Raw genomic sequence first — 26,972 nt, forward strand, 5'->3', positions numbered from 1 at the left:
TTCCTCATCCTCAACTATCAATGGACGACCAAGAATTGCTAGACATGTGGGGGGGAGAAAAACTAACACAAAGGAGAAAGACAAAGATAAAAGAAAAAGTGATCCTTGAGGAAACAGATTACCTAGAGGATAGAAAAGAACTTCCAATTTCCAGATTCTACATCCATAAATTAAGAATAGGACACTAAGAAAAAGCCAGAACTCTTAGAAATTAAAATCAATTGCCAAAACAGAATATTCCATAGAAGGGTCAGAAAATAATGGAAATCTCCTAGGATATAAAACAAGAAGACAAAGAGATGGCCAAGAAATAAGAAATCTGTAAGTAACATCCCTGCCACGATTAAACAGATCTAAACACAGCCCCCAAAACCTACCCTGCACCCACACTCACCGGAATGCCACCCACCTCCACCTGTCCTTCTCTACCTGCCTTTCAAAACCCAGTTCAAACCTGTTCCCTTGTGAAACTTTTCCCCAAGCTGTTTATCTAAAGTGATCTTACCCCCTGCTGCACCATTCATCTGACATTTGATCTGTATTACTTTGTGCCTTACTTCTTGAATTGCTGTCATTTCTGGAAATTTATTTTAAACTGCTATTTCTCAGAAAATAAGGACACTGTCTTAATTTTTTTTTAATCTTCCACAGAATCCTGTACCCAGGAGACATTAAATGCCAGATGGATCTGAAACTAGTCCTTGGGATATATCTGAACTTCATTACTTGCTTATATTTCATCTTATCTTTTCTTGAGTTCATTTTTAAAGTTTTATATTTATATCCGTAACTAAAGCTCAAGGAAAAAAGCTAAATTCAAGGAAGTTTTAGAAGAAGTAAACGCATAAAAATGGCATAGAGGTATCTTTTTCAAAGCCCCAACTTACTACAAGTTGTATTTTCTAATTGCAAACTTCTTACCCTAAACAGCGACTGGCAGTGGTGTTCAGCGCCTGACAGTGCACAGAACACGTGAAGAGGGCAGGGAGGCTGGGGAGAGGTGCTGCCCTGAGCAGTGAAACACAGTCTCTGACAGTGCCAGCCCGAGTCATCGCCCATTCCCGACCCAGTTGACAGCCCAGTGCAGTAATAAACTTGAAGTCTGGGTCTAAAACGTCCACATACCAGAATCAAATTCCAAAGATTCTATCACAAAGTAAAAATGCCTATTACTGTGTCCTCTCAAACCTATAACACCTGCTGGAGAGACAAGTAAGAAACCTAGCAAGTTACAGGATTATTATGATTTAGGGGGAGGGGAGGGGAGGGAATGGAGTAGGGGAGAGAGAGAGAGAGGGAGGGAGGGAGGGAGGAAAAGAAAGGAAAAAAGGAAAAAGAAAACCTGGTTGACCCAACTTTTGGAATAAAGCTTTTTTTCACCTTGCTTACTGTTTAAAAAAAAAAAAATTTTTTTTTGTCTGTGAACTCCCTATACATGAAGAAAGTCCTGAGGAAAAAGGATGCAAATCTGTGAGTGTTTTTTCAGTTCTAAATGCAAGTCAGGCTGACTTTCTCTGTGTCCAAGGGAGAAAGAGAGAAAGAAAGAGAAAGAAAGAGAGGAAGGAAGGAAGGAAGGAAGGAAGAAAGAAAGATTTCTTAAGTTTGGCAATAACTACATATCCTTTCTTTCTCAGACTTCAAACATGCGTCCAGCCAGCAACCAAGGTACCAGAAACGGACTATGTTCAATAATCAGCTCTGCGCTAGCTTTCACTAGGAATTCTAGGAAACGAGGAAGGAGGTTCTTTTAAGAGTGCTTCCTTGCTGCTGGAGCTTTGACTAATTAAGAAGTACTGAGTTTCCTTCCTCAACACGTTTCAGAGAAGGTAAAAAGGTTGAGCTCTGACGAGAAATCTCGTTAAGAACATCAGTCTAACAACGCTGACAGACGCCACTCCCAGCCCAGTGACCTGCTCCTCCAGTTTTTCACTGAAAGCATCTTTCATCCCCTTGAGGTGATCAGTGGAAGCATAAGGGCGTCCAGACACGCACACACTGCCTCCTCGCACGCACTGCTGTGGTAAAACTGACATGTTTCCAGCATTTCTATTGCAAGACACTACCTCCCACCAACGTGTTACTGTTTGCAATCACAATGTATGCCAAACATCAAAAGAAAATAGCAATGAATGTGCCTCTTTGGGAAGAATAAATAGATTTGTAGTCTAATAAGGTTTGAATACAAATTGTTGAGGAATTAGTAAAAGCTATAAAATAATGGGTTCTGACAACTTTTTAACCATACCTTCCCCACTTGCTTTAGAGTTCTCAATACCAGAAATGGGTAAAAATTACTTTTCTGGATGTGAGTATAAATGTGAACCCGCTGGCATTGACCTGTCATGTTCTCACCAGGTCTGGGGGCTGAGAAGCCACTGTTATTTAACGCCTTACTTCACTTCAGTTCAAAGGGTTCTGTAAAATATTACTGCGATGAGATTACTTTAAATGTATGAACATACATCTAATACTATTCAGTGAAATGCAACAATATCATTTCTATTTTTTAATTTAAAAATACTAAGGGAACAAATTTTTTAAAATCACTGACACCTGTACACTGACTTGTATGTAATCTTTCAATTTACTATCACATGGCTGGAAATCTTACAGGAATTTATTAAGAAAGGGAACCTATTTCGTTACCTGGTAAGTGAGGATAATTTGTGCAGGTCAACAGGAGACAGTTACGTTTTCTAAATACTACTTACAGCCCAACGGGAAATCCAGGAGAGGCAGAAACAATACTCTCAGAGTTCAGTAAGAGAGACACTGAAATGATACAAAGGAATCTGGATCTTCAATTCTTTTTTACCTTCAAGTAAACTTTAAAAAGGAAAATTGTGTTTCCCTACTTTAGACTACAGAATCAATAGCTTTCTATTTAAGTAAAAACAGAAATATTTCAAATGGCCTGTAAGATAAAAGAAATATCAACTCCTTGACTTGAAAAAATTCATGAAATACAAGTAACTTTAAAATCTTTGCTTGAGTTGAGCCTTTTATTTGATCATCAGGAATACTCACATGTGTGGGTTTTGAACTCCTGCAGGATTGGGATTCAGAGTAAACCTTGCTGTAGATTTGAAAGGTGGATTTGCAAAATTCAACTTCAGTGCTTTGCGTTTACCTAAGAAATAACAAATAAAAAGTAAAAGTTTCAAGTACCATAAAACAGGTAGAATTCTGAGGGCATAAGAAATTCACACCAAAAGGCAGAAAATTTTGCTTTAACATACAGCTAATAAAATATTTTGAAAGGTGGCAAAGAATTTTTCAGAATTAAGAAAAAGTAAACAAAAATGACTTAAAGTTGTTACTAACCGCAAATCATCTCCAACACAACAGAAAACAATGCTCAGAGCTTCTAGTTTGTACTGTTCAGAAATGCTAATGCTTTTGCAAGTAAAAATACCACTATAAAAATCTTTCACCTCTGCAGATATTTTGGGAAAAAAACTAAAATATTATTAGCACCTTTCCAGCATTACATTTTAATTCCTTAGTTTAATAAAAATCATTTTCCCTCCAATGTAATACAGACAACTGAGTGTAGAACATGAAGCGTTCCACAACCACAAAGGGCTGAAAGCATCTCGGCACAATCAACTTCAAGTGAGTAACACAGGTACTGCCAATAAGCACTGCTTCAGGGCAGCTTCTTCAGGATGGGGAGGGGGAAGGTATCGGCGTGTTATATTATACCAAAAAGAGTCCTTTACAGAAAAGCTAGAAAATTCAGGAAAGACAAAGGTAACACAAATACATAAAATATTATATATACCTATAAAATACATGGGGTTTAAAAAACTGAATAGAAGTCCAATTATTTCAAAATAATCATTTGCCTACTGCAGACTATTTCCTATACATAGATGTAACCATTATTTTCTTCTCTACAATTAAAATCAGGCCACAATACTGTTTCATAACATGCTTTACTCACTAACCATATGTTCTTCTATGTCAATAAATCTTACAAAACCATTAATACAGGAGTCTACGGAAATTCTGTAACAGAGCTGAGCTTTTCAGCATTTTAGGAACATCCTGGTTTCAGGTACATATGCAGGATACTTCTTCCAGCCCTCACTCTTCACAGTTTATCATACATAAATCCACCTAGTCAAACAACGTCTCTGCAATCCAAACACCCTCCCACCTCAGCGGGCTCAGAAGACATATTTTCGGGCTCAACCTGCTCAGCCCGGTGCTTCCACGCGCTGGGGAGGTCTGAGGGCCCCTTGGCCGACAAGACCGCAGGACAAGAGCAGAGGGCCCCCGCGGCTCCTGGATCGGCTTGCAGGGTGCCCAAGCAGCCCAGACATACCACTGCCCGAAATAAGCACAGTACTGATTGAACTGTCCACATAATCTGCCCTTCTGGGTTCCAATATTTATTTTGAAATCATTTTTATTTGACAACAAGGCGAGAAAGGACATTCAAACTACACATGCAAAAAGTACTCTACAAAAAATGGCAGATTTGACTGGGTTAGAAAAGCAAACTCTGTATTTACCCAAAAAGCTTTTAAAAATTAAATAAAATCTTGGGAAAATTCTTGTAATCAAAAACTCTAAATATATAAAAACATCACAGAAATCAAGGGAAAGAATAGAAAAATAGGCAAGGGTAGGAACAGTTAAACAAAACAGAAAGCATGATGAAAGGCACTCAGTAACACCAGAAACAGTTAACATTTTTGTTCGCGTGAAACTGAGAATGTTTAGAGGTTTTATTTCATAGACATACCTGTATTTTTAAAACGATAACACGCTGATCCGAGCGACCAGGTAAAAGAATCACCAGCACAATACACTGCTGGTAGGAGAGTAAGTTGTATAACTTTCTGGTGAGAGGTTCAGCAATACACAAGAAGAAGTTTTAAATGAGTATGTTTTCACTTCTTGGAAATTTGTCTTTAAGAAATATTTAAAGGCAGAGGATTAGTCACTGGCCCTGCTAGATTTTGAAATTCTTGGGCCTGCTTGCTCACTCCTTTCTGCCTTCAGTGTTCTCCCTTTCTGAAGGGGAATCTCCGTAACTGTCATCCAACGCCAGACCCCCCACTGCGGTTTGGAAGCAGGTAACTAGTCACCGATGGAAAAGAATCTTGTGTCACAATGGGTCGTACTCAGGAGTCTCCCCTAGGCAAGATTCAGACGATTCTGATGAGATGCGGGGCTGCTGAGCTGACGATGTACTGAGTTAAGACTTGGGGGATGTTGGAGGAGGGTGAATGAATTTTGCATGTGGGGCAGATGCGACTATATGGGGGCCAGAAGGCAGACTGCAGTGGACTGAAATGGTGGCCCCCAAAATACCAGAACCTATGAATGTTACTTCATATGGCAAAGTTTCTGGAGACAAAATTAAGGACCTCGGGCGATCATAAATCTAAATGAGCTCAACACTTACAAACTCCCCAAATCAAAAGCTGAATACTGCCTGTCACGTGTGTGTATTTAAAACTACCTGGTACGTCACTCACGCTCTCCACATGATGAAAAAGCGATGGAAGACTACGATCAAATGCTGAGGACAATAACAGAACATAGAATCATTGCGAAAACTAACCAAAGGAAAACGCCGAAACTAGCCCTCTCCTCAGGAGGCCCATTTGATGGGACAGCAGCTAACCTCTGCAGGCCAATAAAATACAGCACTGCAGTTAAAACTTACTCAAATTGTTCTTTTGAAAATAAATATCTCTATATAATACACACACACACACACACACACACACATACACAGAATGCTTTTCCAGCACTGCATTCACATTGAAACAAAAATAAACTGGGGTCTTTAAAGGACATTTATTGCATAAATGAACAAGCACACAAGTAATACAATGTGACATGACTCACATAAATTAGATTTAAACACACTCTACATTTCAGAAACATCTGCAACTATCTTGAGAACTGCACAAGTATATATTCAGATCTTTTACTAACAAAATATACTGAGGAATTCTACAAAAGTTCAAAGCATCTATAAGTAGTGTTAGATCAAGTTACACGGCCTGTTCTCAGTTTTGCACCCCAACTGTGCAAAAGACCATCAGTTTAGGAAGAACTTTTGAGGCAGTCTAGAGGAGGAGAAAGAATGCCCCAGAAAGTCAATCAAAGGTGAGATTCTGGGAAAGGTAGAGAGAGGCAGCTTTTACAACACTCTAGAGGCTATTTCTGAACATCTGTAGGCATGGGCTTGTTTGTCTGTCTAAGCATCTCTTCCTCTCCCATTCACTTTCTCTAAGTAAGAGTCTCTATCAGTTCTGGTCTTTCTCATCTTTACTTCTCTTTCTCAAGGGCCCCCCAAAAAACTAAATACTAAAGGCAACCTGTTACCATATATTCAGATATTTATTAATGACAAAACTACAAACAAACAGGACATTAGATCTATGTGGACTTTTTTCAAAAGCCTGCAACAACTTCCACAGGCAGAAAGGGATGTAAGGAAGTGATACTATGAATGGCCAGCGGAGATTTTTAGGAGCTAACAGGGATTAAAATATTTATACAATTTAAAGTAATTATCAATAAAGACTATAAATTTGTGATTACAGCTCCCCCTTTGGTGAGACTGTCACCAAATAATCAATTCCAAACCAGTCAACAGAGATTAAAGAGACCCTCCCCTTTATCTACAATTGGACAGAAACGTGGCACGTCAAACATCTCAAGTTATTTACGTGGAAGGAGTGTCGCATGGAGAAGACTGTCTTTGTATACTTAAAACTCAAGTTCAGAGCCTGACATAGAAAATACTTTCAAAGGTTTATTGATCTGGGAATAAATTTGACAGGGACAGATGCAGACAACTGAAGTATGGGTAAAATTAGCTAGAATTAAGTTTCTGTTGTTTGCAACCAAGAACCCTGCCTGATAAGGAAAGCAGTTATCTGTCCTCATCCGATCACATTTCCAAAAGCACTGCTGTGTCCTTTAGGGCAATACTGCCTAACCTGTCTTCATGCCACAGCTCATATAGAAAATGAGGACATTTGTTCAACACACTGGGAAAATCAGAATCAGAGCTGACCGAGGTGGCAACACTCAGCCACTCCAAGGACTGAAGGGTCAATTCTTCTGCACTACCCTTGAAATTCAGGTTTCAAAGCTCTTCCTTAAGAGAACACCAGTAATGTTCACACAACTTTTCCCACATCAGCAGTATACAATTTCTCCCTCACAGTCCTCATGAGAAGCATTCCTAAGCATGAGATCTTCAAGAATATCCAGAACTAAGGTTATGAAGAGTGAGGATTTATCCAAGCATATTCTCACTGACTACGGCCCAGGAATATCTATCTGACCACAGAGCAACTCACAGAATATTGAAGTTCAAAGGAAGACTTCTTCTAGCTATCAGATCACTCTGGGTTGTGTGGCTGACTGTTACAGAAATAGCCACCAATGAACCACAGCCCCCTGTGTCCACACCTCTTCGCCATGTAACTGTGCGGCCCTTCCATCACTAGGTGGCGTCTGCTTCCCTCCCTCTTAAACCTGGGCTGCCGCAGGACCTGCTCTGGCCAGGAGAACACAGCAGAAGGGATGTTGTATGACTTCCAGAGCTAAGCCTTATGAGGCCTTGCGGCTTCCGCTTGTACCTTCTTGGTACAAAGCTACTGAGTCTGAACGTAAAGCAGGTCAGTCAAGCTTCCATGATGATGAAAGGCCACGTGGAGCGGGAGGCCTGGAAGACTGCGCCAGGAGCGCGACTAGCCAAATACAGGCACGTGAGTCAGCTCAGGTGACCAGCAGAACCACCACCCAACTAACAAACAGAATCATGAAAACTCGAACAGCTGCTTTTTTAAGCAACTACTTACATGCCAAAAGAGCTGGGCAGGAATAAGGAAAAAGTAATCAGAATCAGTCCCTCTTAAGGAACTCCCACTGCCACCACAGGGGACTGATTCCCCAGAACCAAGCGCAGGAAAAAGTGGGAACTTAACTACAATGTGGAAGTCCCTCATCTCATACCTTCAAGAATACCGGTGATTGACATGCAAGGATTCAGAGCACCCCACCAGGGGCTGGGCGGACAGGACTACCTTAAATTCGCATTTCTCCCTTGGCTCTAATTCTGAAATAACTCATTTTCAAAACAGAAAGAGCATCCAGAATAACTTCTTAAATTACCTGTAATCACTGGAACAGTGGAAGACACAATTCCAACCACACAACTTGATAGTCAAACAATTTCAGAAATTAGGAAATAAAGTAATAGACAAAAACTTAACTTTCATTCCCTTTTCTGTCTAAATTACTACCATGATGAGAGCCTAACTTCATTCATAAGCTCAAGAGAATAGGAGAGGAAGGATGTTAGACTTGGAATTGGAAGAAATTGGCAGCTTGGTCCGTTCTGGACGTGTACTCTCAGGTATTCCAAGTATTAAACGAGCTGCTCTGCTACCAGCTAATGTTATATTGCCCCTCTCCTCCAGCCTTTGGTATGAAATTTCCAAAACTTCATACAATCTCACTTAGAACTCTGTATTCTCATCAGTAAAATAAAACACTGTTATTCATCCATGCAGCTAAGTGTTTTGGAAGCTAGACCATGCTGAGTTTGTTTAAAACACCAACAGCCCTTTTAGCACATTTTAATATAAAAGTGTGTAAGGCAAATTTGGGGGAAATCCAATCTAATAAGTTACACAGCCCTATGTGCAGAAATATCATAATTATACAGAAGCTATTTTACCAGGCAGTGGAGACAAAAACATAGACGAGGTGATTGACCTGTCCACAAAAGACTATTTTGGTCGGCATCCTGCCAAAACTGGAAAGGAACACGGTGGGAGGAAGTTAAAGGGAAGGAATAGGGAGGAAACGTACTTTTGCTAGATGCTAAATGATCACCACTGAAATACTGATAAAGATAAAAACAATGATATTTCTGTGGTCTAGTAATTCACATATCTGTAAAAAAAAAAAAAAAAAAAGTCCCTTATTTGGCAGAACTGCCATGGTAAGGAGTAATATACCTTAAAAATAGAATGGCTAGTAAACAGTGGCTATGAAAAAATGGTAACTACTATGATACTAATTACAAGTATTAAAACTTAGTGGAACCAGAAATTAACACAACATTGTAAATCAACTATACTTCAATTTAACAAACAAATAAATCCTAATGGTAAAGTTAATTAAATTATTAAATTTTCTAAAAAAGAAAAAAACTGGAAAAAGTTTGATACCTTTTAAGCCTACAAAATACACGAAAAACAAAGAAAGAAAGCCTGCTTTATAGATTCATTTAAACTAATATCCCATAAAAATCCCCATTCCTATCCAAATCCAGTATCCCAGCAGAAACTAGAAAAACCAATACAGAGTGAAAGAGCTAGTCAATCTAGTCTTGAAACTCAGCTGTACACTCTGGGCAAGTGACTTCACTTCTCTGCCTCAGCCCCATTCTTGCCAAACAGGATTAGTCTCACCTTTCCCAGAGGAGTGCTAGGGGGAGCAAGGGTGTTACTATGTATAACAGTGTCAGCCACATCGCTACCCAATCCTCCACAACTTTTACTATCAACTATGTCTAGGGTTATGATGGTGATGTCCTTTTTCTCTTTTTTTTTTAATTTAAGTATAGTCAGTTTACAGTGTGTCAGTTTCTGGTGTGCAGCATAATGTTTCAGCCATACATATACACACATGTATTCCTTTTCATATTCTTTTTCATTATAGGTTACAATATATTGAACATAGTTTCCTGTGCTATACAGTAGAAAATTGTTTACCTATTTTATTATATACAGTAGTTTGTATTTATAAACCTCAAACTCCCAATTTATCCCTTCCCACCCTCTTCCCCCCCAGTAACCAAAAGTTTGTTTTTTATGTCTGTGAGTCTGTTTCTGTTTTGTAAATAGGTTCATTTGTGTCTTTTTTCTTTTGTTTTTAAGATTCCACATATAAGTAATATCATATGGTATTTTTCTTTCTCTTTCTGGCTTACTTTACTTAGAATGACGATCTCCAGGTCCATCCATGTTGCTGTAAATGGCATTTTATTCTTTTTTATGGCTTAGTGGTATTCCATTGTGTGTATATGTATATATATACACCACAACTTCTTTATCCAGTCATCTGTCGATGGACACTTAGGCTTTTCCAATGATGGTGATGTCCTCAACTAGGGTGGTAGATCACTAAAACCAATGCTTCCTAAATGTTAACCACCTTCCTCATCTGATAAGCCTGGGTCTCGGAGGCTCCACTGACAAAGAACTGAATTAATTCACTCTCAGCATTCCAAACCTCTGGAAGATACACTCTTAGTCCTCTCCTTGGACAGAAAGTTTTTTTTTTAAACCTGGAATATCAAGGATTCTGTTATTCCTCTTTCAGTTCCTGAAGGGTACTGCTTTGACACAAAGGCGTAACAGCTTCTAGTAGATTCTCGTGGACTCCCAGACAAAGACAAAAGAGGCATTTTGCCTGTTGCAGACTACACTTTACTATGAAGCCCTTGTCCGGTTAACAAAAGTCTTTAGGGAGAGTTTGAAGGCTAAAAAGCCCTAAGCTTGCTCCCAAGTTGATCATTCAACAAGGTAAAAAAAATTTTTTTAACTCATTTCTATCATGGTAAAATGGGGAGTTTACGAAGTTTCATGGGAAGATGCTAACAATATGCCCTAAAATCCTTCCACATCTAATAGCAGCAACTCATAATTGATTTTTCATGCTCTGATTCAGCTAACCACTGACTCTGACACTGATTATGTGGGTCTCTATGATCACAGTAATTCTACCTTAATTATGCACAATATCATTATTAGTCCATAGGTAGCCACACCTGTGAGTTAGCAATTAATTAAAGCCAACAAACAGCACGGCTTTTGATGGGACTCTGAGCCAGATGTCTATTATCAGCAAAAGGTATAATTCCTCAGACTAAACTGGCCAAATTCTGATTAGTCCAAACTTCTCAAAAATTCCCAGGGAGCCAGCTAATTCAGGAAGATCTTCCTGGGATTACTAATGTAGCACAAATGTCAAGGCTTTATTGAAATAAACAGGACTTGAGATGCTTTTCCACAGTCATGGAGACAGAAACAGATTCTATTGAGCAGAATCTTGGCTTTGGGTCTCCATGGTCCCAGGTTCCCCTGTGAGGTCCCCGGGTTCACTGCGGGGCAAAGCTGAAGTCATTACCTTCTCAAATGACAAACTGGGAAAATATAAGAGCCTTACTGATCAATATGACAGAAAATATTCCAATGAGAAAATTAACAAAGAATAGGAACAGGTAATTAACAAAAGAAAGCATATACATAGAATAGAAAAAAAGTATTAACATGAAAAAAATTATCAAATTCTTCTAGTTACTCCCAAAATTAACATTCAATTTTTGCCTTTAATACCACACATAAATAAAAAGAATCCCAATATCAACATTAACAAGGGTTATGAGAGGCAGGCAGCCCCTTCAGAACTTTTCACGGCTACACTTTTACACCTATTTGTGGTTAGCTGATGTCTACCCTGCTCCCCACACCTTAAGTTCCAGGAGTGCAGAAACTATTTCTCAGGTGCCTCAAAGCCTAGAATCATGCCTGACACGTACATCTTTAACCTTTCTTCAGTAAACAAATGAACAGAGACAAATGAATGAACAGACAAATCACTGCTGTGAATATAAACTGCTCCACTTTCTGAGGACAATACCTAGCAAACATCTCGTGATGTCCTTATGGCTAACCCACAAACTCCATTCCTAATTTACCCTTCAGGAAGTTAAAGGCTATGCAAAGAAAGTCATTCAAAACAGAGATATTTGTGCTAGATTAGTTACCAAAGTTATGGCACACCCATAATTGGAATACTATACTACCACCAAGAAGACACACGATAAAAACCTAGTGACATTAAAACTAATGTTAATAATAAGGCATTTTTTGAATCAGGCAACAAGTAACGTGTCTATTACAGTGTCATTTTAGTATAGTATATGTGCATATGATAATTTATAATATACACACGGGCAATTCTCCAGAATATCACTGGTGATTAATTCAAAGCACTAGAATTATAGGTGATTTTTTTCTTTTTCTGCTTTTCTGTGTTGCAGTTTTTCTACACAAAGCACTTGTTTCTGTTTTAATTACAATCTCCTTGCTACTCACACTGGAAATTTCTAAAAAGGACCAATCTATTCTCTAAAGCTAATCTTACTGAGGCCTGGAGAACAAGTCCTACCATCTTTACTACGTAACAACCCCCTCTTCTTCAGGAACACAGTCCACACTTGAACACCAGCATTCTCACGTTCAGAACCTAGACACTCATCTGGGCAACTTCTGACCACCGGGAATTAGATTGCCCAGCCCAGTGACTCAGGGCTCTTCATAACAGCACGAGGCACATTACAGGAACACAAATGTTTTTGAATAAATGAATAATCCAAGTTCAAGTTTTTGATTTAATACCTTTAAGACAAATAGTTTCGGTCAGGTATCTCAATGGGGGTTTTATCTGTACTTCCTGATAGATCTAATTTGTTGCTTCTTTTGTTCTCCTTAATTGAAACATGTATAAATAGAAGTTAAGCAGGTTCTCTGAAAAAATTAGCCAGAAGCTTTAACTATAAATGCTCCTAACTGACAGAATTTCATGACACATGGATCAGATGGCCACTCTCTGGCTTTAAAAAAGAGAGCTGGCATTTTTAACTGCCTAGGGTTGCACGACTATTATACACTGACTTTTCCCATTTCAGTGCTGCATTACCCTATACATCTTTTTAAAGAAATTTTAAGTAATAATTCACAATCCAAATTTAAATTCAAATCCAACTGTGTTACTACCAAAGCAAGTAACCGAGATGGAAAATGAGTAAGCGTCTTCTACACAGGGCTAACACTGTATATTACAGGCAATAATCACAGCACTAGGACACTCCTCCCACCAACATCCAAATAGCTTCTTTGTACCCCGCAGAAGAATGCTTCCCAATTAAAAAAAAAAAAAAAAAAAAGACACGACTAACACTCATTCCTTAGTGGACACAATTAAGTACTCTCCATTGCCCATAAATGTATTCTATAAATTAAGGGTTTTAAAGGTTAGAAGAAAGTAAGATTAATCACGAGCATAAATGGCACTCAAAGAGGATATGCTGCACCGTATCAACTTCCTGCACCCTATCCTGACTGAAACGTCTCTTGATCTGTTACTTACAAAGCGTGCAAGGTCAAATCAGTGTTAGAACATCACAAAGGGGCGACTTTGATAACGTATGTAGTTACAAGACGGGTGACCAAACAGGAATAGTGAAAAGGGAGAGGTGCTTAAGAAACTGCTACTCCTGAAAGGTGAACGATGACACCTGTTGGACAAGAAAATACCAGTGACTGAGAAGGTCACTGCCAACTGAAAAGCAGGTAGTTCACCAGGTTTTATTGTATCTTGGATGAGAACCCTTATTTACTTCTGTTATCACCAAACTCCCTCTCAATGACTAATTCTGGTTCCCAAGTCCTGGGAAGGTATTGCCTGACAGACCTGAGCATTCTAAGCACTGAATATAGATTAATAAGCAAAGCTGGAATCCAGTTTGGGATTGATCTTAATTTGGCAGAACTGGTCTTTCATATTCACTTGTTCTTCAACTTCACCAAAAAAAGTCAAGAATTATTATTTGACATGGTTTTTGATAATCTTCAGAGATCGAGAGATTTTTAAAAGTTCAGATTGAATAGATCAACTCATGTTCTGGGGTATGAAGAATAGACAGACGTCCAGTTGTAATCGCCCAAGAGTACAGAAAAGTCTACTTGTGCACATACACACATACTTCATACCCATCAGCACTGGTGCACTTACGTCATAGATGATCGATGCAATGATCTGCCTTCGACAGTATGCCCCAAACACAAACTTTGTTTCTTGGCTGACAACAGCTACTAATTTCAGAGCTCACAAATGTTTAGAAACACAAGTTAACCAGACCCTAATGAAATAATTAACTTAGACAAAAATCACTCACAGTAGCCCATCAGGTGAAAGGCTGGTGGGGAGCTTTATTCCGTATGAATCACAATGACAGCACCAAAACCCACTGACCAATCTTAACAAGAGCCATAAGCAGAAATCATATGCCTCCTGATGTGTTGCAACAAAAAATATGCAGTCCCACCTAACAAGTGTTCCTGCCAAAAATCTGAATCTCTATGTGATCAAGCCTCTATATCTATCCATCAATTAACAGGAAATACAGGGTAACAAAGAACATGTGAAACACTAACTAAAAGAATGTAATCAGACAAATACAAAATGTGCAAAATGATACCAAATACCTAATCCAATTTTTAAATGAATAAATGGCAAGAAAAAAGAAGAGGGATCTACTACAGATTTAAAGAATTTAAAACATATCAACTGAACACAGTATGTCTGGACCGCGTTGAGATCTCAACTTGAAAAAAATCAACTGTAGATAAGGCATCTGTAGGGCATGTGAGGACATCTGAACACTGAGTGGCGACCTGTTAATATTGTTTTGTTTATTTAACAGTGTGCTAATGGTACTGAAGTTACGTATTTGAGAGTCCTTACCACTTAGAAGACGTGTGACTGGCACATTTGTGGATAAAATAATGACAATCAGAACTAGCTTTAAGATACTTGAGCAGAGATAGAGGGAGGAAGAACAAATGAAATAAAATTGGCTGCATGTTGGTAATTGTTGCTGCTATGTAATGGGTCCATGGGGTTCGTTACACTGTTTAATTTTTCTGTGAGTTGGAAAACTTTTATCATTCAGAGTTTTTTAAAAATTAAATAATGTCCTTTCTTCCACCCCTAATTCCAAGACAGTAGGAGGGAAATAAATCTTCTGTTAAAAGCATCAACTCATCTTGAAGAGTCTATATACAAACCCGCCCTCATGAAGCACATGGCTACGCTACCTTGCTCGCTGGCTCCCAAGCCTCCTGACCCATTCACCTTGGCCAGCTGTTCGCCCAGACACACACATCATTTGAGAATCCCAAAGCAGTTCATTCTCTTCATCTGTCTAGGCCAGCATAACTCTGATTTTTTAATTAGACATTTCCCCTGGTGGTAGAACCCCTATGTCCCTAGCTTCAAAGCCACAAGAAGGAACCTTTTCACTTAATGTTCAGTCAGGCTTATTAGATCACATTATGAAACCCTCCAGAGCCAGAGAATCAAAAATGATATAATGCAAGTCCAGATCTCGTGACCATTTGCAAGTGAAGACCCCTCAAAAGCCACTTGGTTTAGAAAATAATTCTCATGAGTGTTCATTGCTTTCTTTCAAAAAAAATCAATAAAACATAGGAGGAGAGGGTACAGCTCAGGGGCAGAGTATGTGCTTAGCATGCACGAGGTCCTGAGTTCAATCTTCAGTACCTCCATTAATAAACAAACAAACAAACAAACTTCATTCACCCCCTCCCCAAAACAAACAAACCCAAAAAGCAAGAAAAATCAGTTTGTAGCAAGTAACCTGTGACCAAACCAAGGTCACACAGTCTGATACTCACTAGCTATGTGGCTTTGCAAAACGCCCTTAAACTTCCTGTACTTCTGCTTCTTCATCTGTAATAACTGTTATACCTACTTCATAAGGTTGTTAGGAGAAATAAAGAGTTGATAAATTACTTAGATAACTTACGTAAAGTGATAGATAAGATCACAAGATAAACGAAGTGCTTTTAGAACCGGGGTTGGCACACAGTAAATGAGAGTTATCTATCATCCTTATTTCTACCGTGTAGTCTATCTCTACATGCTCAGTCTCTCAAAGAACACGAACTTCCTCAGAGTAGGCTCTCAGTTTAATCCATCTTTACATGTACATGCCTCTCACCATTAGTGCTATAAATGTGTGTGATACGTTACAGTTGTGCCTCTGTTAATTTAACCTGTTCAGAGGTTCTCTAATGGGGAGTAAATATGCTTGTATACACTTGATCTTCATTTCTGATTAATGTTCACTGAATTCGACCTAATGAGAAGATGAACACCAACATGGCAGTTGCAAGTTTCTTAGAACATCTTTTCATCTAAACACTCACGTCTAGATTTTGAAAGCACTCATAAAATCATGTAGTTTGAATTCATTTACCATATTTGTTTGAAAACCATCACCCTAAATTTATCTGCCACATGGAAAACCACTCTGCTTAACTGGAGAGTTAGTTGGGAATACCTTCTGGAAACTTCTCAGATCATTTCTGCCCTGGATCTGTTTGACCACGAAGTTTTGTCAAACATTCTTTCATTGCTCGTAGTAAAGTTCAACTGACAGATGAAGGGAAACTTTCTGCAATGTGGGAGAATCACTAAATTTTTTCTCATTGAAAAATATCACACGGTAAGCTTCTCCAAATGATTTTTAAGGTGCAACAGATATTTGAAACCTTCTTTCTTCTAGCAACAAAATCACTTTTTAGGAGGAAGTAATGCTCCCACCACTTCAAGATCAAAGATATTTAGGTAACATTCCCCTCGGAATGGAGAATGGTATAAAGGAAACACAAGAACCGTGACTCTGCCTATATGACAATTCTCAGGCTTTAATTAGTACAAAAGCTATTTCCAAGTAGAAGGGCTTTCCAATGGCAGTTTATCATGGTCCACAAAGACAGAGATGAATATACTGGATGCTTAGTCTTATGGGCTTATGGCAAACCCTAGAAAAGTCTCATTATTCAACTACCTTCAGTATGTATATAAATTTGTCTTATCATATTTACATATTTACAGTATGTAAATCCTGTTAACCTCCAAGAGTAGCAAGCGTGGTCACTGTGTTTCTCAGAATTGCTAAAAAACTTAGCTGAGTTTAATAAATTCCAAACGATAAAATTTTAGTCTTTGGGTATAGATTTTTGGCACATAAAATGGGAAATTAGAAATTGAATCAGCTGAATGTTCTAAGCACTTGGCTTTAAATGCAGGACAGCATGACCCTCCCTCCAATCCTTACTTCCCCAGGATTTTCTACACTCCACCTCCAGTAAAGTCACATACTCCCTTGAGTGAAACACCACCTTTAATAGAACTTCTATTAGGTCAATAAGCTTATTAGTGACTTCCTCAAACTTCTGGAAAGATTCTCAGAACATCCTTCTTCCTCTTTATTGTTTTATTTTTATTATGTTTTATTTTTATTATTACCAATTTAAAAACAATTTGGGGTACTTACTTAAGAAGGATAGTTTCACAGTGAAATGAAAGTCATTAGGATACCTCCATTTTTCCCCCAAATTCTGTGATGTGCAGTGTTACCAAAAGCAATCACTACCTGTAATCTAATTTCTATTAGTGACTTCAAGGATAACAGCAGCTCTGGAACATACACTCGTCTAAATAAAGATCCTATTGTTATGCAAACATTCTCAAGTAAAACAATTTTTTAAAGCCACTAAGTCTTTATAAAGCTGCCAAAAATATAAAAGGCAAAGGTAGAGAAATTAAGCACTACCAAAATTCATCTTTGGTACTGACTCTACAGCTTTGGGCTGAAAACACAATTGCAGTACAGGCGGGGGAAGAAAAGGCTAAAAGTGCCCTTGAACGAAAACTAAATTATTATTAAACAGAGTAGTTGCCAAACTCCTAACTACTCTCACTTTGATCAGCCCAGGATTCTACTGGGCATTTTCTGAGGAAAATCCCTGTGCCCTGGGACCTTTAGTGGATCACAACTTTCATCCAAACAACAACAAAATCAGAATGCTGATACACTAAGGTAAATTTGACATTTATGAAACCATATCTCAAAAACTTTGTTTCTAGGCAAATCTCCTGCTCTCCTCCAAAATAATTGGTTTTATAAAGCAAAGCAAAGCATATTCTACAGAACTATGTTCTCAAGTTAGCTTATTAAAGCCACTGACATATGATCATTCAAACTTGATATAAATCACATAAACATATTTACAAGTACAAAATCATTCTCTCTAAATTATAAATGACGAACTAATCAACCCTCTAAATGTAAGAGTTCTACATCGGAAAAAATACTTTCCCCTGATGTAGTCTTACATTCAGACTTCAGAAAAATTCAATAATCCAACAGTGTTGAAAGAAATATAACATTGTTGTCTCAAATACCAACTTTATCTTAAATATATATTATCTTATATATATTTAGAAAACCAAAAAACAAATAAATACACAAACTATAATTGATAAAAAAGATCATGAGGTGCAAAGTGGATTTTTATTGAATTTCTACAAAAATCTGATTCCAAAATTAAATATGCAATCTCACACTATTTGTGTGTGTGTTAAAAACCTACACACACATCTCCAATAAAACTCTACTAACTTATAGCAGGCAATTATAATAAACTGATTGGAATAGTGCTATAGCATTATAAAAAACAAAGAATATGTGAAAGTCAAACAACTGGAAAAAAATTAATCCTTCAGAGCTTCCATTAGTCATCAGAATCATCTTACAACAGGTCTCTGACCAGTGACGGAGAGCTGACTGCTGAAGCGATACTCGGCGCAGGGGACTTCTAACAATATGCAGTTCTGTGCTCTTTGCACTCCATCCCCTCCTGCAACTATTGTATGATATACAATTATTTTTAATGAATTAAATAGCAGTTTTTCTGATCATTTTGAAACAGCCTTAGAATAACACTGGAGATTCTGGCACTAGAATATGGGTAAGAAAATATTGCTTTGGTGATTTCAAGCCCTTTATTTTTAAAGAAATGTGTGGCTACTTTTAACACAGCTAGTGGCTATATTCCAGAGCAAACCAGAAGACCGACTGTCTGCCAACATTATAAAATTGCACTTTTATTTTTTTAAGTCATGCAAATCACAGGACCAGTCTTGGAAAAAAAAAAAAGTGTTAACATATGTAAGCAAGTGAAAACTTACCATAAAATATAGGTACTAAAAGTACAGAAATAAATGTTGTCCACTTAGAGCTGGCCATCCCTGCCGTCATCCCAGCTCCAGCCCTCCCTGATACATGCTCCCTTTCCACAAGGCTCCCGCTGAGGCCCGAGCAGCCCACACAGCTCTGCTTAACTCCAAAGCAGGACAGGCCATGGATGGATCTCTGCGCCAGGCTCTCCAATCAGGAAAGCAGTTACCCTGAGACCCCACAGCACCCCTCATGCTTGTTCTCTCTCATGACAGAAGAGCAGGAGCACAGATGCCCAGTACACATCCGCTCCTGCACCGCCTCCTCACCCTGGGTTCCGACACTGCTCAGTCTGTAGCATCAGAAATCAAACATTTACAAGCAACTCTAGCAGGAGCAGCTTTAGTCCCCTCCACTACGAGCCTGCTAAGGGCAGAGACCTATTCATTTCTGCCCCAATCATCTCCCTCACTTTATGGTCCCTTGGTGTCCAACATGTGCTTTGTGAATCAATGTGTAAAACTGTGTTGTATCCCAAAAGCTGGAAAATTAAAAGGAGGACCTCCCAAAGAGAGAAAGAAATAAAAAGGGAGATATGAGAAAGCAGTCACAGTATGAAGAGGTAGTCAAGGCAACCAAAGGTGAGCATCAGGTAGGACTAGGGACGCTTCCCCGTGAGCCTCTGCCGCATACACTGAAGCAGGCAGCACTGCACACCTCTCTTGTCTATCAGAAAGCCAAGGGACAGCACCATTTACGTAGTCTAAAGGCATTTTAAGTCTGTCTACAGAGCTATTTGCAGTCATCATGCATACAATTTTAAACTTAATAAAAATCAATGTTTCTCTAGTTTTAGGTCCACAATAGGATTCAGAGAAAAGAGCAACAAAGTTTTAAATTTTAAAAATGTCTGCAATTTTCTTAATTAGATTTTATGTCAATATGTAAATAAAAACTAAAAATATTAAACAGAAACATTTTATAGTAAAATATAAATGAAAGCTAAAAACTGTCATAGTATATGTGTTAAAGTTATAATATAGCATAAAATAGAATCTGTAACTTCATTACAGGTAGATAGACATACATCATATATGTAGGCTCACTATGGGCAGGAAATCAGAAACTATTTTAGTTTAAGGTAAGAGAAGGATGATGATAATGGACCAATTAAAAAACTGTTTATCCTAGAGTCTAACTGTCCCACTGTACCATTCATTATACATCATGGGTGAACCATTCAAGAAATAAATTTTTGCTAACTACGTTTCAAAGGAAGTCACAATGTTCAACCAATGGAAATCAAGCATTTTGATTCCATCAGAAAGTTTTAAAATAGCAGAAATGTCTTCTCCAGGTTTAAATTTTATTTCACTTGAACTAACTTACTTAAGAATGATACATATCAAAGGATCTAAAATGCACAGCATGGTGACTATAGTTAACAATACTGTATTGTATACTTGAAAGCTGCTAAGAGAGTAAATCTTAAAAGTTCTTACTACAAAAAAATATTAATCATGTGGGGTGACGGAGGTATAACCTAACCCCACTGTGGTAATCATTTTGCAATATATAAATGCATCAAACCATCACACTGTACAACTTAAACTTACACAATCTCATACATCAATTGTATCTCATAAAGCTGGGGGAGAAAAGAGAACATACACACCAGAAAGCAGTAGTTATTCTGCCCCACTCTATGAATCAATAAGCAGAAGATAAATGTACGTATTTTGGGATATATTTATGTTAACTGGAGAACAGTCTGCTCGAGCTGGGATTTTTAAACTGTATTTTATAAAATGATATTTAAGTTTAAAATGCACTTGTTTTAGCTTTATAAACTCTGCTTTCTTATAGAAAACCTATTGCATATTCTATAAGACTGGGGTCCTAACATACAATCCTAGTTTATATTGGGAGGCCAGGAAGGGGGTGCAGGAGGAAGAAACAAGCTTTGTTTTAAAGAAAAAAAATTAAAATGCACTAAATGTTTCTTTAAAATATAACCATTTTAAAGCATGAGGTCCCCAAGTACAGTTATACTGTATACTTTCTGCATTCCAGTCTTAAAAGTGAACTTTCCTCAACTTGTGATTTAAATGATGGCTAAGTCCAAACACCTACATACGTCTTTCTATATAACTATACACATATGACTATGCCTAATACGTATACGTGCCTTTCTATACTTGTAGACAGCTTTCCAAATCTAGTTCATCTGCCTATACTTATACACATTTGAACACCTACATATGTTTCTCCAATTTCAACTGCAAATGAAAGAAGAATTTAGAATCAAGAATATAACTACACAATTTTTTTTTTTTTTTGGAAAAAGAATGAAAAATGGAAGCTCTTTTAAAGTAAAATTTCCATGGTTGGTTAGTTGAAACAATAGTGGACACATTCCCAGTACCAAGATGGATATGAAAAAACAAGCAGCAGAACATCATAAAATTCATGGCTTACTTTGTGCCTTTTCACAGAAGTTTATCTGAAAGCCTAAAGTAAAAGAGATAAGTTCCAGTTCATTGACTGTAAATCAAACAAACCAACATTAGAACATGACATGGCATTTTTATGTTACATTTTGAACAAAACTAATTCAAGAACAGTTCAAATCACATAACCCCCACCATCACAGATGTGCCTACAACACATGGGTTTCCTTTAAAAATTCATCTCTTTCTGATGTAGACGTGCTTCATTACATGGAACTGAAATTCAGTTTAAATTACAACAGTTACACCATCTTTACCTTTATTTTTCACATCTATTCGATAAAAAGTATAACTATCAGCTCTTGGAAGTTAATAGCAACTTTTAGGACAGTTTTGCTCATTTTTTCAGTCTACAAATTCAGAACATATTACAAACTTTTTTATTAACTCAAATTACTGACTTGGAACTACTCATGATTAGTTACTATCCCTGATTTGAAAGCTTTGTTAGTTCATAAACTGTGAAAACTGAACACACATAGCACCATTCTATCCATTAGCTACCCTCAAATGATAAAGACAGTGCACTACTAGAGATGCTGAAATTCCTGTAAAATTGGCCAGAAAAAAGACCTTGTGCCTAGGAATGGCACTAGACTAGAGACTAGTCTAGGACTAGAGAAGTTATAGAAAGAAAACCAGTGAATTCTCCCTAGAAAGATGAACATATTTTTCAAATTCAAATGGATCTGGTTATACGTTATGCACGCATTTATACAGATGCAGTTTTCTAAAAACGCACCCAGTAAAATAAGCTGTTTGAAAAAAAAGCCTTCCCAAAATAGTCTTTCGCCCCGAGTCTACTGGGTGAATTTCTGGTTTTCTTAGTGGTTATCTATGCTTGTGTGTATTATTGCCTTGGGGAACAAAATGGGGAAAAGTCAATTTAGAATGAGTACCATTCAAGTCATATTTATATAAATCTAATCAAAATTTGTAGGAAAAAACCAGGACTGAAAAAATTATGTTCAAATAGTCTTTTCCCTCCAGCTATCAAAATTCTTAGGATTTTAAGAAAATAAAGCTGGTACCTATAACGCCCCAAATCTGAAAAATGGCTCATGGAGCTACTCTGACAACGGAAGTACCTATGGGGCACAAAAGTAACCCACTGCTTACTGCTTGATGGCAACGCAGGAGGAAGTGGGGAGGGAGGCTTCTCAGACAGAAGTCCTGGGGCAAACCTGGAGGCAGTGCGCTGACACTCGCCCCTCTACTGTACAGGCTCCAAGGCTGCCCCCAGATGTGCAGCAGGAACAGAATTCAGAAGGAAAAAGACGGCTTCCGGGGGTCTTACAAGCCCAAGCAACAAAAACCAGCCAGCCTCCTACCAGGTAGGACCAGCTGGGCGCAAGTCCGGAGGAAAGGGAGCTGGCTTTCTGCAGGCAGCAGAGGATGGAGCACACAGAGGGGCCCAACTCAGAAGCCTGTCTCCCACCCTGCCCTCCGGCTGGAAGAGCAAAGGGAAAATTCACCTGGAAACTGGAAAGGAAGCTGGTGAAACTGAAACAATTTTAAGGCAATCATTACTCTTCTCTTTTTAGCTCTAAACACAGTCAGCAGTTGCTATTAGCAAAAATAAAAGGTGAAAGAAGAGGTGAACAAAAACAGCAATACGAATGGGGAAAGGAACAAGAAAACTAAACTTGAAAGATGTATAAAAGAGAATAATCCAGATCTGTACAGTTGTGTAAAAGTAAGTTACAGGATGAAGCATAATAAACAGAAAAAAAAAGTTAAGGTATATGTACCTGGGAATGTTAGAATGTCAGCAATGATTGCTCTAACACAGTAGAAGTTTAGCCCATTTTTAAGTGCTAAAAAATTCTCAAAATTTGAAGTTCTGTAATTAGTACAGAATCAATGCACGTAGCTAATAGGGAGGGGGGTGAAAGTCTCAAAGCATAACCACAGACTTGTTCTTTTTACCTAATTATGGATGAAGTGACCAGGTCAGGGGCCTCAGACCTACATCCATCCCTGCGTCACTTCTCACTCAGAAAAGACTTGCTAACTGACTGAGAGTTCACGGACAAGCACAGGCTACACCACCTGGAACAGAACCGCTCATCTTATCCTTGGAATTCCATGCAATCTTATCAATTAAATCAGATAAAAATTAGCTAAATCTTTCTAGAACTCTAAAAGACTACAGAGAGAGAGGACGCGCGTGCGACTCTCTCTATAGAGATTATACATAAGAAAAAGAACCCACAAAGATCAGAGAGTTGGCGCTTACAGTACAAAGATGGGAAAATACCAAACAGCTCCCCAAGCTCACTACACTCAAAGGGCAGGGTGGGGCCCTGGGGGGGCACCAGCAATCTTGTACAAGAAGAGAAAGATGGTGAGAAAGAAATGGTGAGGAAAACTTACAATATGCTCAACTTTACAAAAAGCAAGGTTGTGGCTGTTACAATCAGTCCATCAATACTCAGTCACATATATCAATTTTTGAGGTCTCACTTGTCTCAAAAATTCTGTCTTTCCATTCACATATTTGAAGTCCTGCACCTGGGAGCACTAGATTATTAGCTGAATCCACTGCCAGCAATCAGATAATTTTTCAAGTCTTAAATGCCTCTTTTATCTTGGTACCTGGGCTTTAACATTGCATGATCTTCTGTTTCAAATTTTAGTCACTGTCATTTTACCTGGCCCCAGGCAAGTTTATTTTCATTCAGTCTCAGACCCCCAAGCATGAACATCGAGATGCACAGGGCAGGGTGCTGGCAGGTCTATGAATGCAAGCCAGCTCTGCGGGGCTCTTCCCCTCCTCCTCTCACCAGGCCTCTCCCAGCCTCCTCCTCATCCCTAACCTCAGTCCTGAGAGCCCCTCACAGGCCGTTAACTGGAAACCTATCATTTAATGTATTCATCAAATAAAGTGACCTTGTCCGTATCAGTTTAAAAGCATGTTTAGGATGAGTGTAAGTGTATATTAAAACAAAAGGCAAACTGTATTTGAGAAAGCAGAAAACAAAATGAAGACTGCCAGACCAGGGTTTTAGTTCCAACTATGAAACTCAAATGAGTCATTTCACTCGAGCCCCAGTTTCCTCATTTATATATAAAATTAAGAATAATATCAAGGAATCTCAGAATAGGAAACAGCATGTCCACATGTAATTCTGCTTGTGAAACGGCCCTCCTGGGGCCCAGCAAACATCCCCACTCCCTTCTGGGCTGGTGGAACAGTCCGGGGAGGTACAGGACAGTGGCAAAGATGAGCCCCACTTCCTCAGTAGGGCCGTATAGTTGCCTGGACCTCCTGGATTCTGGTAATGATGAAAATGGACTATGAACCACAGCGGGAAGCCACACTAATATAAAGAGAATCACAGCTGCCTTCCTTCCTGGGTCAGGCCCACAGACCAAGCTCCCAAATCTTCCTTCTGACCCAAGCCTGAAGAGGCCAGTAGTTTGCCACCTTCCAATTTGAACCTCAAAATTTTGGCATCTGCCTTCAAATGTAAAGTTACTCTTAGTATATCATTACGGCTCTAACAGCTAAGATTTATTTAAGCTTACCCAAAATCTGTGTTTTCACTGTACTTAGACTGAGTTCCACAAAGCTTTCCTGCTGTGTTACTTCCTTTAGCTTTCCTCACTTCACCTTTCTCTAACTTAAAAGGGATCCACCTTAATTTCATAATTCCAGGTTATTTGCATCATCCAGAACCATCCATGATTTTATGAATACTAATCCTCCCCACACCTTTTAAAGCTCAGGCTCTCGTCAGTCCTCACACGCCAGCTCCTCTCCTCCCTGTGCCTGACGACTACCTTACTCACTCTCGGGCCAAGTAACCAAGGGCGGTCCTGTCGTCTAGAGCCCGCTCGGGGCAGCTGAGTACACCTGGAGAGAACACCTTACTATGTGACTGTGGGCAAGTGGCTAACCTCCACGAGCCTCAATTTTCTCACCTGTAAAACAGAGTAATACCCAAAAGTATTCTGCGATGATTAAACAAGGTAATAAAACTGAAGTGTCCAACACAGAGACCGAGACAGAAGAGGCTAATATCACAGTCATCATTATTCCTGGTCTCTCCCTCAGGTGAGCAATGACTGTGGCACGTTCCCTATCAGAACAGTCTAACCCTCATAAAACCAGTCCCTTTCCTTTCAATCCCAGTGACCGTGAGAGGTAAAAGGAAAGGATTCCAGATGGTCTGGGGACCCCCATCCCACTCGCTACATCTCTGCTACAGCCCTTCCCAGACACAGCCTGGTGTCCTGAGGACTTGAAAAACTCCGAGGTGGGTATTGTCCCCGGCAGGAACCTAACCCAGGCCTCAGGGATAAAGGCAAATGCATCAGGGGAGCCATGTAATGTCACTTATTTCTCAGCAAAGTCAGGCATGAAGAGACACAGGCACGCCAGATACATAATAGAGATATCTCTGGTAACAATTTTTGAGTTTCCCCCTTTTGAGAACTGTGTTGTTAGTAAGATGAGATATAATCAGGCTTGAAAAAGCTGCTGTGGTGTCCATCTCCCTCATTCTTCCCTGCAGTGGGGAACAGCGCGCTGATCTTCGAGAATCCAGCTGTGCACGGTGGGAGTGCTAGCTCAGGAAAGGCCCATCGTTTTGTTGCTGTTGTTGTTACATTAAAATTTTTTCATTCTATTTCTTTTGAAAGATAAGACATTCACAAGGTTCAAAATAGTCCATAGTGAAGTCTCCCTCTATTCTTGTCCCTCAGCCACCCAGTTCCCCTCCCTGGAAGCAACAAATGTCCCAGTGTCATGACTTGATTCTGTATCCTATCAGATCTTACAAATATAGAAGCACCAAAATGGCGTGCTTTTTCACATAACCAGCAGTATTCTAGACACACTGTTTTGCATCCTGTGTCTTCTGGAAAGGCTCATCTTGAGCTGTGTTAACTACTGGCCAAAGCTCCCTTTCATTGCATAGCCAGAAGCCAGGCCCATCTCATCTCTCCTCGCCCTTGACCCTGCAAGTTCACATCAGTTCTCAACCTCGCCAACAGTGTGAAGAGACACGAAGACTTTCTGGAGTTGGGCGAAAGGGCTAGAAGCTAACCCATGCCCATCAGCAGGGACAATAAGTTGCCCAGATGACAAATTTAGCCAGCATGGCAACATATGTTATTAACTCTTATGCTACATGGGTGCTTTTCTGCATTATGTATAGTTTTGAAAGAGTTCTGTCACTTTTCAAATCTATACTGGCCTCCTGAGCCAACACCTAATTAAAGGCTTCTACTTACCTGTAGATTCCCAATCACAATGCCCCCAAAGTCAAAATGCCAGGGTAAATACCCCACAAGTTTAGAATTCTGCAACATAAAGGAGCATCAGGAAGCACCAAGGCTCGGAAATCAACCCAAACCCAGCTGGATGCTTCCAGCTTCCAGCCCCGACTGAAACCTAAAATAATCTCTTCCTTCTGTTCCTGAATCTGCATCACTTCTGGCAAAGATTCTCCTCTCAGACCTGAATGGCTGTAATGGCTTCGAAAGAGCTCGGAGTAGCCATGTGAACCTGGGCAGCTGAGCAGTAAGAGGAGCACCTGTTACGCAGGTGGATTAAAACACATTCC

General features: G+C 39.0%; 1 protein-coding gene across 2 annotated transcripts in view; it reads right to left on the bottom strand.

Annotated features, from left to right (window-relative positions):
- Positions 1-26,972, bottom strand: part of MAP2K4 (mitogen-activated protein kinase kinase 4) — a 90,649-nt gene that overhangs the window by 58,584 nt on the left and 5,093 nt on the right. The window contains exons 2-3 of one of the 2 annotated variants that reach the window (XM_074342142.1): positions 21,368-21,400; positions 3,028-3,130 (exon numbers count right to left, since the gene is read on the bottom strand). In XM_074342142.1, the coding sequence (XP_074198243.1) occupies positions 3,028-3,130; positions 21,368-21,400 (136 nt within the window). The remainder of the gene's footprint in view (positions 1-3,027; positions 3,131-21,367; positions 21,401-26,972) is intronic. The other variant, XM_074342143.1, reaches the window with a different exon arrangement.

Source organism: Camelus bactrianus, chromosome 16 (assembly GCF_048773025.1).
Source record: "Camelus bactrianus isolate YW-2024 breed Bactrian camel chromosome 16, ASM4877302v1, whole genome shotgun sequence".
NCBI lineage: Eukaryota > Metazoa > Chordata > Mammalia > Artiodactyla > Camelidae > Camelus > Camelus bactrianus.